This window comes from Achroia grisella, unplaced genomic scaffold (genome assembly GCF_030625045.1).
Source record: "Achroia grisella isolate CSIRO2021 unplaced genomic scaffold, CSIRO_AGI_Agris_v1 utg511, whole genome shotgun sequence".
Taxonomy (NCBI): Eukaryota; Metazoa; Arthropoda; class Insecta; order Lepidoptera; family Pyralidae; genus Achroia; species Achroia grisella.
The window spans coordinates 5,846,723-5,862,565 of NW_026712905.1; the positions used below are offsets into that span (position 1 = coordinate 5,846,723).

At 36.6% G+C, this 15,843-nt stretch overlaps 1 protein-coding gene across 2 annotated transcripts in view; it reads left to right on the forward strand.

Moving 5' to 3' along the window:
- The first annotated feature begins 812 nt into the window (after positions 1 to 812).
- LOC131846476 (neurogenic locus protein delta) overlaps positions 813 to 15,843 on the forward strand; it is a 38,408-nt gene continuing 23,377 nt past the window's right edge. For both annotated transcript variants that reach the window (XR_009357676.1, XM_059195791.1), the window contains exons 1-2: positions 813 to 1,164; positions 11,997 to 12,296. Coding sequence is in view for 1 of the 2 variants with exons in the window: in XM_059195791.1 (XP_059051774.1) it covers positions 1,117 to 1,164; positions 11,997 to 12,296 (348 nt within the window). In the remaining variant the exon portion in view is untranslated. The remainder of the gene's footprint in view (positions 1,165 to 11,996; positions 12,297 to 15,843) is intronic.

The window sequence follows — 15,843 nt, forward strand, 5'->3', positions numbered from 1 at the left end:
GTCCTTTCTGCCTGCGACGTAATACCAGGTGTTCATTCGTTTTCCCTGAATAACACGTAGGTATCCTAGTTTCGTGGACAATCAATAGACTGATTATGTAGCAAATAAAATCTATCATAACATACTATAGTATTATGGTATGGTTCAATATAGTTCATTGGAATATAATTATTCTATTATTATTATTAATCTTCTATTGTTTTCAATCTTAATTTTTTTTATTAAATAATATTGTGTTATATTCAACATTATAATTTCTAACTATTATTGTGTTACTATGTAGGTAATTATTACAACTAAAATTTTATTCGTAGGTATAACATTAAATTAGGATTTAATTATGTAAGTCTGTGTTAACATCAAGTAGGTATATTTACTTGTTCAACTATATTATATCTTAACAACGAATTTAAATTGTTAATAATACAGTAGCATATGTTTTACTACTTGTACTTTAAATTATGACAAATTGACAGTTTTTACACATAATATTTAAGTAGGTATACATGTACATATTTATTTCATTTAATAATATGCATCTACTAGGTAGGTAGGTCTACCTTTACAGGCTGCAAAAAATGCATCACTAAAGATACCTACCTACTTGGAATGAAACTACAATATCGCTCATATCTTCGAAGTTTTTACATATGGGCACGTGTTCGTGAGCACAGACGTCTGTTTTCCGTGTATTTTCTGGTTGGCTGGCGAAGGGGAGCACCGGCGGCGCGCGGGGGGCGTCGGCCGGCAGATGCGCCGCGCAGCGCCATCTCTCGGGCCCGCACCGGCCACCAGGTGCGCTGCTCCCGATGTACCGCGGCCCGCCGTTCCCTCAGTCCGCCGTCACGCGTTGCCGCGTAAACACATCGTAACGGCTCAAACGAGTCAACACACGCGACGCGCGCGTTTCGAACGTAGTGCATTCCCGCGATCGGCTCGAAAGCCGGTGAGCTACCAGTGACATCTCGATTGTTGTGCTGTGTGACTTACAGTGAAACGCTCAGTGCATGTGCGAGTGATGGATTACTGCGGATCTTCTCAGTGCTGACGACCTACGACCGGCGGGTTTAAAACCCGACATATATGCCCCGGCGCCGCTAGCCCGGTCGCGCCAGCATGCGCGCCCCCGCGGTGCTCATCGCCCTGCTAGGGTTTCTACCCCAGGTACTGACACGGACACTCATATGGAAAACCGCAAATCCCCGTTTGTTTATGTTTCGCATAGCAATACCAAGCCGAGCCGTTGGCATCGATGCGCGAGTATAAACATTGCAATGCCGGTGGCCGTAGGCGCGAGGCCGTTCTGCATTTACACGACCGTCACTTTCCCACGAGTAGCGAGTGTGGCGGCGTTCGGATTAGCAGATTGTCCTGGATATAGTTCGGAGCGAGGGTGTAGGTTAGGTGAGCTCGGCAAGTCGTGACCGGCCGCGAGCCTCGCCGGTCCGACTCGTAGTCGCGCCTATGTCTGTGTGTGTTCAATACGTTTACTGAGCAAACATAGGTAGACGAGGTACATAGTTATAAAGAAAGTTCAGGTTTTAATACGCCCGGCGCGCGGGGTCAGCTAGGTCGCGAGCCTCTTCGCTTTAAAATTAGATGCATTCCGAGCCTTCGAGCGAGGTTGACTCTGAAAGAAGCGAATCCGCGACGATCCGACTGCATGCGGGACAGGAATAACCCTTCCAGACGTCTCTGAAGGCGAGATATTTCGGGCAGGGTTAGTAGTTCGGTCTAGTTTACACGACGGTACCCCCTTCTTGTTTAATGACCGTCGCTAATTTCCGAGACACCAAAACATCTAAAATGTAAATAAACATCTACGTAAATAGGTAATGCGACAGACAGATTGAAAGATAAAATATTACATAATTAGTCAGTACTTATATAAAAATGTATATGATAGATTAGGTATACTTGAGATTACTTTTGCGGTCATTGCCCTATGAACCGGTCAAGGTTATTAACTAAACCAAAGGGCAGTTTTTAAGACTGACGTGTGAACTCATTCATTAACTTTCGTGGTTACAGTCTATTTGTGTTCAAAATATATATATAAAATAACTTTATATAACTCAACATAAATATTGTAATTTGTCATTAGAACAAGTTAAATAATTGAAAACTAGAAACGTTAGACTAATAGTGCAATAATAAACAGTTAATCAAACAATCACAAGCAGGATATGTTTATTTGTTTAAAACAAGCAACATTATCCGCAACACAGCATCTCAAATAGCATAAACGCTCTCTACATGATTCACTCTGTACAACCCGACATCGATTCTGATAATATCGATGCGATGCTAACTCTATACCTACTTTCCCAATCGCTACATAGGTTATAGACTCACACTCGTATCACCATAGCATTCTATCGTAGGTTTTGTGAGTAGTGATGTTGATAATAAACATAACGATCATAACTATGTTTATGGCACGATCCCCTCCGAAATGTCAACGAGTCCCCGATGGATAAAAAATCGATACACCAGTAGGGTGTCTTTTTGTTCTCCCGCGTTGTTTACCGGTCTCCAATGGTAATTTGCAATGAGGGAACCTATCCTCATGCATGCGTGTGCGCAGTGTACGATCACTTCTTTCGGTATTAATGTGTTCGCCAATGTACCGTTATTAACAAACACAAATGCATTTTACATGTAAATATTAAAAACTCGTTTGTGTGCCGGGAATCGATCGATTCACAAGATCTCGGGCTTGTCCGTGATGCTTTCATGTAGTTGGTTACTCTGTCACCAATAGTTAGGTTTTTGTTAATTGATTTTGAAACGTCCCACAGTCAGGTTTAATTAAATGGTCATGGTGGGTCCGTCTCTCACACTCGTACCGAACTCGTGTATCATCTACATTTATTTATAGCTCGATGCGTGTGTATGTGAACGAGTGAGTTTTCAAGGCGCTATAATACATTATGAATGAAGTCGCGTTGTTCCATAAAAAAACGGTATTTTGCGCACCACCGCGTCGCGCCGGACTGGTTTATGTTGCCCCCAGTCCTGTCTACGTGACGATCGCCGGGCATTGATGTAATTGTCCACCGATCGTCAAATCGATACTTCGTACTCGATAACCACCTCTGTGGATATCGATGTCCGCGTATTCCCTTTTCGATGCTCACGTGCATGCAAGCTGCCACCGCCCAGAGCTATTCCACATTAAACTCTTTCTCAGATCGCATTTAAAACGAGTTGCGTGATCACTCGAGCGTCGATCGGAAGCGGCATCGGAAACACGTCTGCTCGAAACCGCAATAATAATTTCCAATTTAAAGTAAATAATTCACTGAAGGTTACTTTTGTTGGGACCCCGATTTGTTCATCTATAAGAAATTTTTATTAAGACTATAAATGGAATTAGGTATTCTTTGATTGCAGTGAGATATTGTATTATCGAGCATAGCGCAACATTCTGTATCTTGATTAAGTACGGCGTCTACCTGTCGCATATCTAGGACATAGAATGTCATAGCTCGTATGGAACGTTAAGTGTTCGGTGCGTGTATGATTGCGTTATGATTTCTGATATTATATTCGATTCCATTTTTAAATGTGTTTCGTGCCTCGATTCTCGCCGGACACATTGCCGTCAAGCAGGTGCGCCCGACTATAATGGCGGTCAGCTCAAGGAAAGGAAACCAGCAGCTGCATTTTTCATAATTTACACATGTACACGAATTCTAATTGCTACCACGATGATTTCATTTCGGCCATGGGTTCGTTGTCACTGTTAACTAGCTGGTTTAATGGTCGTTTTATTACTTACACCGTCATAATGAAGTTAGGCGGTACGTATACAGTTATAAGTCTACTTAGTAACAAATTGAAAAAGTAGTCGTGGAACGTTGTCTAATTTAGGAATTCCGCAGATCAATATAATCGAGAAATTTATTTATTGCCTGTTGGTTTTAGCTAGATTAATAACAGTGGTTTTTACAATTAGTGGTTCAATTTATCTGACATTTTTGGGTAGGTACGTAGCCTGATAAACCAGTTCCTATTTTATTTGCATTTTTGGTCAAATATACCAGAAACGTTATTCCAAATGAAACTTTACGTAGGTATGTTTAGATACTCTCTAAAAACTCGATCATATACCAATCCATTTATGTGATTCAGATTATATTTTTATGGTTATTCTCAGTTCCAACTCTGGCCATAATAAGTAAAAACCACTGACGAGATAATATTTACTTAAAATGAGCAAATATGCAATTTATGAAAACTTTAAAATAATTCGTAGTAAGTAATTAATATATTCATGTAACTCTGGAATAAAGTACTTTTCTAACAGTGAACAGTTTTAGTAACATAGGTACATATACTTAACTCTACACAATATAGTAGTTTCCCAAAATTTCTCAGCAATCAAGTAGAGCACTTGGCTACCTACTTAGCTTGCTTGCCACCACCTGCCGTCCCAACTCATTTCATATGTGGTCGCACGGATTTTCACAATAGCACAATAATAATTAATCGTCATATGTCATGTTAGTAGCAATAAGCATTTAAATATGTGAAACTCCCTAACGGTCGGTTTTGCTCTGTTATAATTTCGTCCATTGTCCAAAAAAGGTTTTTGTTCTATGAGAACCGACTCAATTATAAAACGACTATATACGAAATCCGTATAATCGTTGGTTTTTAACGGCTTAACTATGAGAAAATGTAGTTTTCGTTTTATTGTCCGTGATGGAGGCGTGTAAATGGACTTGAAAGATCGCGTCACCATACGTTCTTAGCTAGCTGTCACTCGATCACACATAATATCTATCAGAATGTTTTTGTAGATGATGATGGAATGGTGATGCCTTTTTTATGTATTTGGTAACCGTCACCTACATACATCAGCATGACATATTATCATATGACCCCCATGATACCAGTCATGCGTTGCAATTCCAAAGGAATATGTTAAGAAACATAATTCTGTAGTTTCAACGTGGCCGTTTGTGCATCCCCATCCCTTCATTCTTGACTGGTAGCGCTGAGGATGAATAGATGTGGTAAAATGAAGACACGTAATCAAGAGCGATAGGATTATTATGCAGAGAGTATTATTTAATACATTAAATTCTAACTAACAGGTGTTATAAACGCAAAAGAAATTTATTTTCTTTTCGCTATTGAACAAATCTTAATTATTTATGTAAATATAGATTTTATCACTTTGAGGGTAAACAGTATTATTTATCTGAAAAAAGAAGACGAAGTCACAGGTAACAGCTAGTGTATTATAAATATTAATACTATTGTACAAGGCATAATATGAACCAGTAGAATCCATATGACAACACTTAAACGAGTAATTTCTTTCATTATATTATTCTTTCAATCCAACCGGACGTTAATTACGTGGTCGATCTCGAAAAAAAAAAGCAATATGGCGACCAGGATCATTGATCAGATTACGCAATGTCACCGAACTGGATGTACGGGGAAGTCGCTCCAAGATTATGTATTATTTATAAAGATTGTCATATCTTGAATTTTATATCTAAGTTGAAAAGGCATAAATTAGTTTGCAAAAAGTTTGCAATGTTTTAATGTTGTTGTAATTGAAATGTGTACTTTGTTGTATAAAAACCTCATCTTGTATAAAATTCAGTCTTTCGATCACAAAAAAATGTCATTAATGGAGACAGAATTTATGAATATCCCTTTACGTAACACACAACTCAGTCCTTTTACTTCTTTATGATATTTATTTTTATACTAAACATTTATTAATACATCTTCTAACATCTTCTATTTATTTTTCTGTTCTCTCACACTTGTTAACAAAACGCTTCCTTCACTATCAATACTATCAGTAAAACAAGGATACTCTTGCTTTATAAATCCACCTTAAAATAATCGGTCGTCAGTTTCGAAATTATACCTATCTCATTAGAATTCCAAGTGTAACCTTCTAATTTAAGGTCCTATTGTTTAGTGTTACCTGTCTAAATAATTAAACTCCGAATTGGGTAAATGTGTCAGCAATGCTGGCAACACTGCGTGGGTTGCACAATATTTCAGTGGTTACTGGGAGATGAGTGAGGCTCCAGTACACGTAGGTCGAAAGTTAAGGCCAATGGTTGACAGTTATGTATACCCCAGTACTTAAATGTGCTAAATAATTGCTGGATGTGGGCGTGAAGCGTAAAATTATCTAATATGGTGTCTATTGAGTTTCTGTTAGTGCATCTAACCAACTTTAAAGGTGAAGGAGGGAAATCTATGTTACACAATCTCTTATTTATATTGTAAAATACCGTCTTCACGCCATGAAAACACTATTCTAATACCATTACTAAGTATGTTGATCATATCTTGTTTAAATTTATATCGACACGTGAAGCTTTAAATAAAAAAAGGATTTTTGATAATCCTTGAAACGTTTTCGAAAGTCGGTAAAATTAGTTAACACTACAAGGTAGGTTGAGGTAACACGACAAAAATGCAGTCAGAATTGAGAATCTTCTTTTTTGGAGATTTTGAGTTTGACAAATTACAAAAGACAATCGACAAGAAAGCCGTGAATATAATTATTTGTATTGCGCAGGACTCAAACCCGTGATTATCACAAGATGAGTCATATGTAAACAACCACTGCATCAAGGTCGTCTAACCTTAAAACATACCTAATAGTGGTAGATATGAGAATTACATAATACATATCATATTCACTGGTTTTGTGTGATAGAATATGTAGTTATGTCTAGCTGCACTTAGTTTCACAACGTTGATGGCAAATTACTGTGTAATACGTGAATCATATAGGCATTGAAACTAATTTCGAATAACTGCATAAATCTCTCTACCTCTCCATAATGCTTACAGCCTAGTACATTACAGATATCTGAGTGTGGTAAGAAACAGAAAATAAAAATAAATGTGTTTTCCTTCCTAAGTATATTGTTTTGTTTAGTATATACTTCAATATTAATTTACTTATACTATCTATATATCTATCAGAGAAGGTAGAAAATGAATGGTGGTTAACATTTATTTCTATAACATTTTTATTTATTGTAATTACTTATAAATTGAAGAGTAAGGAAGCGAATATTGTTTAAAAAGAATTCAATCCAATATTGTGGGTAAGTGGTACAAACCATTTCACACGTATAAAACCAATAACAATTCATGTAAGATCTGGTTTACGATAGCACATACTATACACGAGTTTCATCCGAACTGAGCCGACTACGACGCACGAAATCTCAATTCCCTTGTGCAACACGTTTAAATAACCGCAAAATACCTTATTATGCGCTTTCCATATAAGTTCCAGCCAATCTAGGCAGCATTACGCTACGAAACTCATGATTCTCCCTTTGATTTGGAATTCCATCGTCCTATCGTACATTTCTTTTGTAATCGCGCAGCTGCCAGAAATTAAACAACAAAGAGATCGCAACTTTTGTCGCGCTAAAACCGAATTTCTTTACGTTTTGTTCCTTTTAAAACGAGTGTCCTTTAAAGACATTCTTTGAAATGGAACGCTCTTTGTTCAATCCGGCATGCGTTCCCCTCTATTTCAATAGTAATGAAACATTAAAAATTATATTGTATAACTGTTGTAAATATATAAATTACTACCACCAATCTATCAGCTGTATTGTATCTTTTATTTATAATGTAATTACTGAGTTGACCATGACAACTAATTCATAAGCTCGTTACAACTTCAATCATTCACGACATGTGAATAAAATGTGCCTACCTCTAACCAAACAATGTCTACGCACATGTTTATGATTGAGAGATAAAAAGATCATACGTGGTCGTCTGTTCTAAATTTAAATTTTTGAATAGCGAATTAATGCACTGGCCACATCGTCGCTCTAATAAAAGACTGTTTCGGAGTTTATTTTAACACATTTTGCGCGTGTACATATAACGGCCGAGATGAAAAACATTCCCCTGCGTTTCATTATTTGTGTTATTTTTAGACTGCGCTCAACCTGCCGACTGGAACGAGTGTTTACTCTGTTGGCTTACTTACATACAATGGTGTTCACATTATTAATCCTTATTATCTGTACTCTAATAGAGGAGACGCTATAAACAGCCTCGAATAATTCTGAAACACACGGGAGTTCATTATATTCCCTTAGTCGCATACATAAATCTTTGCAACGTAGCAATTATTTATATAAAATGTTTCCCGCAGCTTAATTTTATACTTAACAAGAGAGAAACGCTAGAATAAGCTTCATATGGGATGATTTTCCAAAAGTGCTTGTTCATTTATCCTAAAGGACGTCTACTACACAGTAACAAAGTTCTAACATAACAAAAACTAGGTAATCATTGGCGACCATGGACCAATCATACCGGCTATGGAGGCGTGGCCAACTGGTTTCCCGACAATGATTGGCTATCTAGTTATTATTTTAAATTATAAATTTATGTTTCGAAATTCAAAATTCGCGCTATAACATATCAACTATCAATCCTCTTTTTAGCGTATATTCGAAAACTTATTTGTAATTTGATTCTCAATAATTTAATATAGTTTTTTCGGTATTGCAATTAGGACTTTTCTCTTTATAATGGCAGAATGGACAGATCGTGATCGCCTGACGATGTAATTAAAAAACGAAACACTAAGATACCTATATCGTAATACTAAAACGCATACGATACGTAACAATCTACTCGAATCAATTTGGACGGTTTTTTCGACGCCGCAATTAATGTTAAGTACTTTCTTTTAGATTTAAAAAAGGAATTTCAATGTTCACGACTCATTGAAGTCGAATATTCAAATCGTATTTTAAATTAATTAGGCAGATGCGCGATTGATCGCTGACACACTTCAAAGATGTTGAATGCGGCAAGTTTATGACTTTTGATAAATATTGTTTTCCTGTTGAATTAATATGCTTTTATATTCATATATTTAAATAGTCGGTAAGTACAGCTTGTGAGATCCGCCTAGGGCGCTTATGTAGGATGTGAGAATAATAATTATCACTACCTATTTACATAAGGAGACATCTTGTAATAGTAGTATTATGATAATTTATGACTATTTTTAGAAAAGTCCTATGTTAAAATTATATTAACTATGATATTGATATGTAGGTATAGATATATCTCTTTAGGCTACATATAAGTAGCATATCATTAGTTAGGTTTAACCATACACTACTGTAGTGTGTATATTAAACCATAGATTTACAAAAAACTAAAAAAAAAACAATAGTTTTATAAAGTAAATATTACATTCTTTAAAATATAATTAATAAATGAGCATTTTTTTCATCTAGTTGTCTATTTAGAGACAACGACAAATGCTCGTAAAGCTTAACGCCTATTAAAAAACGTTCTCGCTAAACAACATCAATCAGACAGTTATCGCGCCAAATCGCCCGAAGACATTATAAAACTCAACTTATTCGGTAGTCCCGTAAGTATTATTTAATTGTTACTTTGCGGTCGGCCTGAGGCAATCCACCGTCGTCGCTCGCATCTCATGTTTTTTTACGACCATTGACAATGTAGTTCGGTTTACTTCTTATTTTTACGGAAGCGTTTAATTATAAACATTTTCATAAAACAGTAAGCCACAATCTACGCTGCTATTAACTCTTTTTATACAAACAATACACGAAAAAAAGGGGATGTTTAGTGTGTCCGTACGTTTTTTGGTGCATTTTTTTGGTTCCGCTCCTACCTGACGTTCGGTAACCACGGTAATGTGTTAAGAGGAATATATAGTTGTTTCTTTCAAATCTATGCAGTTGGATAGAGAGGTGTGTTTTGCGCGTTTAGAATCAGAGGTGATCTTACCCCTATAGACGTGGCAGGAAGCCAGTCGAAATCTGGTGTATTTTTTACCGCATTTCTGTTTAAACGGGGATAAATTTTGACATTACAGACTTACCGTCTGCGTTACAGGAGATAAGACACCGTTCTGAATGGTGCATTGTGTATATACCTTTCTCTCGTCTCTAGACTTATGACAGGTTAACCAGATAAAACTCGTTTGGCGTGGGAACATTGAGTTATTTATAAAATCATTGCAGCTAAAATAAAAACGTATGCTGCATGACTTATATGTGAATATTGTCGAGTATATTTGCCATAAATATGAATTAAGATACATGTCGCAACAACTTATTTTTTTTAACAAATTAACCAAATGTTTTTTTTTCATGGATGATAATGGAATGGTGTACCCGCCAGTGTGGAATGACAGAATAAGCATGAAGTCAGATCTATTCAGCACCATTCCATTATCATGCATTAAAAAATTGTAATGTATACAGCTTTTATATTATTTTTATTATTATTACTAAGTTAATTATTGCTACTGGCACCGTCTGTCTGTTTGTGATATAAACGAATGTCCCTTATTAATAATACAGTCACGTGTATTTATTATGAGGGACATAGGTGACATTTATGTATAGACAATTTATTATGAGACAGTCAAACAATTAAATAATCAATTAGATCGAATGTGAACAGGAAACTGTATCTTTTTTTTGTACGTGCATGTACATGTAGTGACGGACGCACACACGTATTACATATTATATATACATATATATAGGTCTCCGGTAATGATTTGCCATGAACACCATAACTTAATACCTACCACTTCCTTCCGATGCCATATAAATAGCGGCTTAATTCTTCGAACTAACTCAAATATTATATCAAAACTAATTTACACTATGTAAAGTATGATTATTTATAAAAACCTTATACAATACCTTTAATTAATATGTTTTAGCCATTGAATTGTTTTGTCTTTTTCTTCCGAACTAAGTATTCTTAATTTGAGAGAATGTGACAAAACAAAAATATCTCAATAACTACTGGCCAGATCTTGATGAAATTGATTGAAATAACATACATAAGAATAAGTAGAATTCTCCTTTTTAGAAGGCGGATGAATATCCACTATTTTTTTTTTGTTTCTATAAATAAGCGGGTAAATATTCTGTGCTTGTATATCGCACAAGTACAGAAATATTTAAGTAAGGTGCTTATTATTCAAACTATTCTCGAGCGCATTCTCTTATGCATTGGCTTTCAAACTAGTTGACCCCCCATATATAATGCGACCAACTGCACATTCTTTCATTACAAGGGTTATACCACCCTAGAGGCGACTAGTTATTATTATTCACTGAACAACATTCACAACTTCAATATTAAACGCGTTTATTTTAATTAATGGTAATAAAAAGAGGACTTTTGTTATAGTAGATAAAGTTTAAAAAGAAAATCTTTCGCATCTCGGAAAAAACATTATCAATTACTAACATGAACAATTTTTTTATTTTCAATAAATGAAAAACCGCTATAGTAAAGCTTCGCTAAGTTGCTAGATTTTTCAATAAAATCATGTCGGTATAGACAAAACACTACCAAATTTTAATTAACCTACTTACAAAAATAAATATTGTTCTGGCCATGTAGCAGACGTGTGTTCGAAATTCAATTCAGGTTAGGGGTGTCACCGCGTGCAGTCACCCCATATGAGCTCACCACCCCATTTTTAAACGACCTACATAAACTGTCCAGTGAAACCGTTAATGTCTCAACGGGATCGATCGTATGGACAGTTGTGCAAATAGTTTGTTCGAGGATTACATCTTGAGGGTGTTGAAAGCATACACCCTGTCATGATATTGATAAATAAGCTTAAGCTGTGTTTATTTACCGTAGACATCGTACGAAATCGTCTGTGTAGAAACAGAGGTATAACCTCTGTTTCTACTGACAAGCTTGATTTATAAGCTTTAATTTTGAATGGCAGTGTAATTACAGGGTACGCAAACATAATACTTTATTAGTCTTCAGGAACACATGAGAGTATAACACGAACTTCACATGATAACGTTATATCAGTGCTATATATAGATGACAATTGCCACTTCCTATTAGATGAGCCTTCAGCTTGTTTACCATTCCAGTGACATAAAAAAGTTATACAATGTTTATACTGATAATATTTTATTTCTTTCCAGGTGCTGACGTCCGGATCATTCGAGCTTAGGATAAAAAGTTTTACGAACTCATTGGGTAGGTTAAGTAGTGGCCAGTGCTGTGATGGTTCCTCAAATAGTGATGCGCCATGTTTGGCGCCGTGCAGGACTAAATTCCGTGTGTGCCTCAAGATTTATCAAGCAAATATCGATACAACGTCACCGTGTACATTTGGTGACATTACAACACCAGTGTTGGGTGGAAACTCATTGGATGTTCCCAACCTCAACGTGGAAGGATTCAGTAATCCCATCGTGTTTCCCTTCGATTTTACGTGGCCGGTGAGTACAAAAACACTTCTACTACACTTGCGTAAACAAAACAACAGTTCATTAATTTTGTAGGCATAAAATCAATACATCGTAAAAGAAGCATTAAGTAGCAACCCTACATCAATAAATCAACGCTGTCAATGTTACCAACATTCAAATTCCAATAATCCACGCTGGGCAGTGTGAGGCATCCCATTCGTCGTAAATAATAGTAAAAAAGAAATTAAGGGAATCTATATTCAAATTTGACAGAAGCGATGACGATAAGAATACTTGATGGTTTAACGAGCGACCGTGTGGGACGATTACAGCGTTCAATGGTTCATTTTTAATTAATTATGAAGTCGCGTTGTGTACGGCCAGCCACATGTTATTAGAATACTATGGGCAACCTTCATTGTGGCTTCGTTCTCATCTTGGTCGACGATTAGAGCGCAGAGGTCGGTCCGGATCGTGATTCAATATTGTAATTACCTGTTATTTATTTACAGATAGCGCTTAAATCTATCTCGATTCCAAGGATAACGGACGCTTTAATTGGGCCTTAGTTACGGTTATTTCACTGGCGTGAATTGTCTATGGTTTACACAGCCTCGTGTGGACACTCGAGGTTTCGAGTACTATTTGTATTTTATTTAGCGGCCCTCTTCAAATGTCGTACCGTCTCGTAATGTTTGAACAAACAAACGCTCCTAAGCTCGACCGCTTGCACAAGCTCTGACCATCTGGAGAAAAACGTGACACTTAGTTACTAAACGATACAGCAGGTAGGACCCTAAACTGCCCTATTGACGAAATTTAAGTCTTTTCGGATCATAGACATGCGTCCGGTAACACAGTCACTATCATTTCAAATGAATTGGCACTAAATTGAAACTTCCTGCTTAAATTCACATGTAATTCTCTATTGCCTGACGGACATATGTTGACATGCGATCAATTGAGCGAAAGTGACGCGAAATAATCCTCTCTATCGAATTTCAAAAATGACAGTATAAGCTGACTGGTTTAGAACAGAATTCACGCCATATGCGATATATCTCTCTAGTAGATACGTATCTTCCAGATGGCTTTTCCCATATGTCACGAAGCAAATTTTGTTATCCCCATGATATGTGCCATACCAACTATTGTTTTATACCGTTATTATAATATTTACTTACTGATTCCTGGCATCATAGGTTGACTCGGAACTTTTTTCTCACAATGAGGTCATCGTCGGCGCGAGAAGTGCCTGTTTTACGAGGCATATCGCCCATAAGAATAAATACGTACCACGTAATGTATTATATGGGTGCACGTTCCGCGTACTGCGTTCGTGACTCGCTGAGCAGGTGAATGGAATTCTGCTTCACAACGACCAACAGCGTTCGGTATTCGAAATTGACATTTAATTTACTCATCGGCGAGTGTTGTCGCCGGCCAGCATCACAATATTTTGAAACATGACGCCCTCGGTCGACTCTCCCGTTCCGCAGCGGGCGCGGTTGTATTTCAATCCTGTTCAAGTAATTTAAAACGCAACTGCATCCGAACTCTTATCTGATCGAGAAATAAATCGGTGCTAGGCCACGCTCATACTAAGATTTGACCCAGCCGATAATAGGTCATGAGCATATTAATATTACTGACAACATCGAACAGTAAAATTACAAGTAAACCGGCGCGCGCGTTAACGACGCATAGAAACGATTTATCATACAGCATTTAAAGAAAGAGATGGCTCACTCCAAAAAGAAATCTCATTTGTATTCAACGGTTCGACTCGGCGGTGGGTTTTCATTTATTTTACTCTTAAACAATTTGTGTTTGTAAATCACATGTTTTATACTGTAAAGCATATCTTCGAGAAATCCGTTATATTGTCCGGATGTCAAACCGAGGACCGGATTGTGAGTGAAACTAAGCGTACGTATTTATTATGCCTTTTATTTATTAAACTAAAATGTTACTGCACCAGTCATAAAGTGAGGTTAATGGTATAGGGTAGTTAATTTGTGCCTGGTCTCGGGGGGTGTTGGCACCCCTGTATAGTATGAACGGGCCCATTCAGCAACACGAGGTCCCGAGACCGTTAAACGCCATCGTTTTAATGCGAAAAAAATACGTTACTGTACAATTATGCAATGTGTACTTTATAGAAACACCTGCTTTTCAGAGACGGCGCAAATGTCAAAGTGTGCTTCCGCGCAAGCATGGTGCCTAGCGTGCAGACTGGTCGACTGCGCGTAATCGCACTTTACCAGTATCTCGTTACTTGAACATAGCTCTGGCCGTGAACTATACTTTTTATGGGGACCTCTAAAGATCCGTATTGCGTGTTGGTTATGTTACTCATCGAACTCATTGTTGTATCTTATCTCATTAAAATGTCCATCTTCTATTGTTGCGTTCACCTATATAAATGTGGCTAGGTGAGCCTCGCGGATTCGTCCATAATCTAATTTGAAGGTAATGAGGGCACCAATCGGGCATTCTTACGTTTTTCTCGTCTTGCACTGGTCGTGGCGTGATGTTTAATACCCTACAATATTCTATTTTATATATTTTTTAGATTAACGTTTCTAGTCTTTATATATTTAATGCAGTGTTGCTACAACGATTAAATGCTAATAAATCCATAATCCATATATCATCAGTGCCATTGTACTTCAAATATTTCCTGAACTGGCGCTCCCGTTAACGAAATAAACCATTTCAGCAAGTCACTTTCCCACAAAGCATGGTCGGAAGGTCGGCCGACTACGGGCCCTATAAAAACACTTGCGGCCCTCACACAATCCTGTCTTTCATTTAGGGTTACAACAAAATATATTAGAAAACCGATAAATAATATGAAAATGATAACTCCGGATAAATCACACAGCATCATCTTGTCAAACATATTTGTGTGGGAACAAAAATATCTTTGACAACTGATAGAAATATATAAATGTGTTTTTGTAAATACATACGTAATATACATAGAAAATAAATCTGTTATGCATAGTTAAAACAGTATAGATTACTACTTTTTAGTATAAATACAGTGTCAATTTGATCTCCTATTCAAAGCAATTAAATTATCATTTACCAAGCTTAAACTTTATAATTATCAATATAAAACTCATTCACAATAATTTAGCATTTCTGGATGTTAAATACTTATATAAAATTTATGCATAAACGTTTCATTCTATTAAAATTGATATTAGTTTTATCGTCTCTTAATCTAACATCATTTAAAATGTAATTTAGTGTCAACCCTATATCCGGAAAGCATTATTTTCTTTTCTCGTATCTGGCAATAGCAAGAGTATATTATAATCCAGTTTTTATTTTGTTACCGTGAGACTACTACAAAAACAAACGCGTTCCAACTTAATTAAGGTTAATTAAATAACCAAAGACACCTACCTAGTTGTTTTCGTATTTGTATATTTATTTATTATTGTGTTCTCAGTGAGCAACAGACCGAAGAATATTCACTAAAAAGCGAATGGTTCCAAGCCCAAAATGTATTAAATTCACGTTGTACTTGTCTTGAGAAAATTTTGCTCATTGTAAATGTACTTCA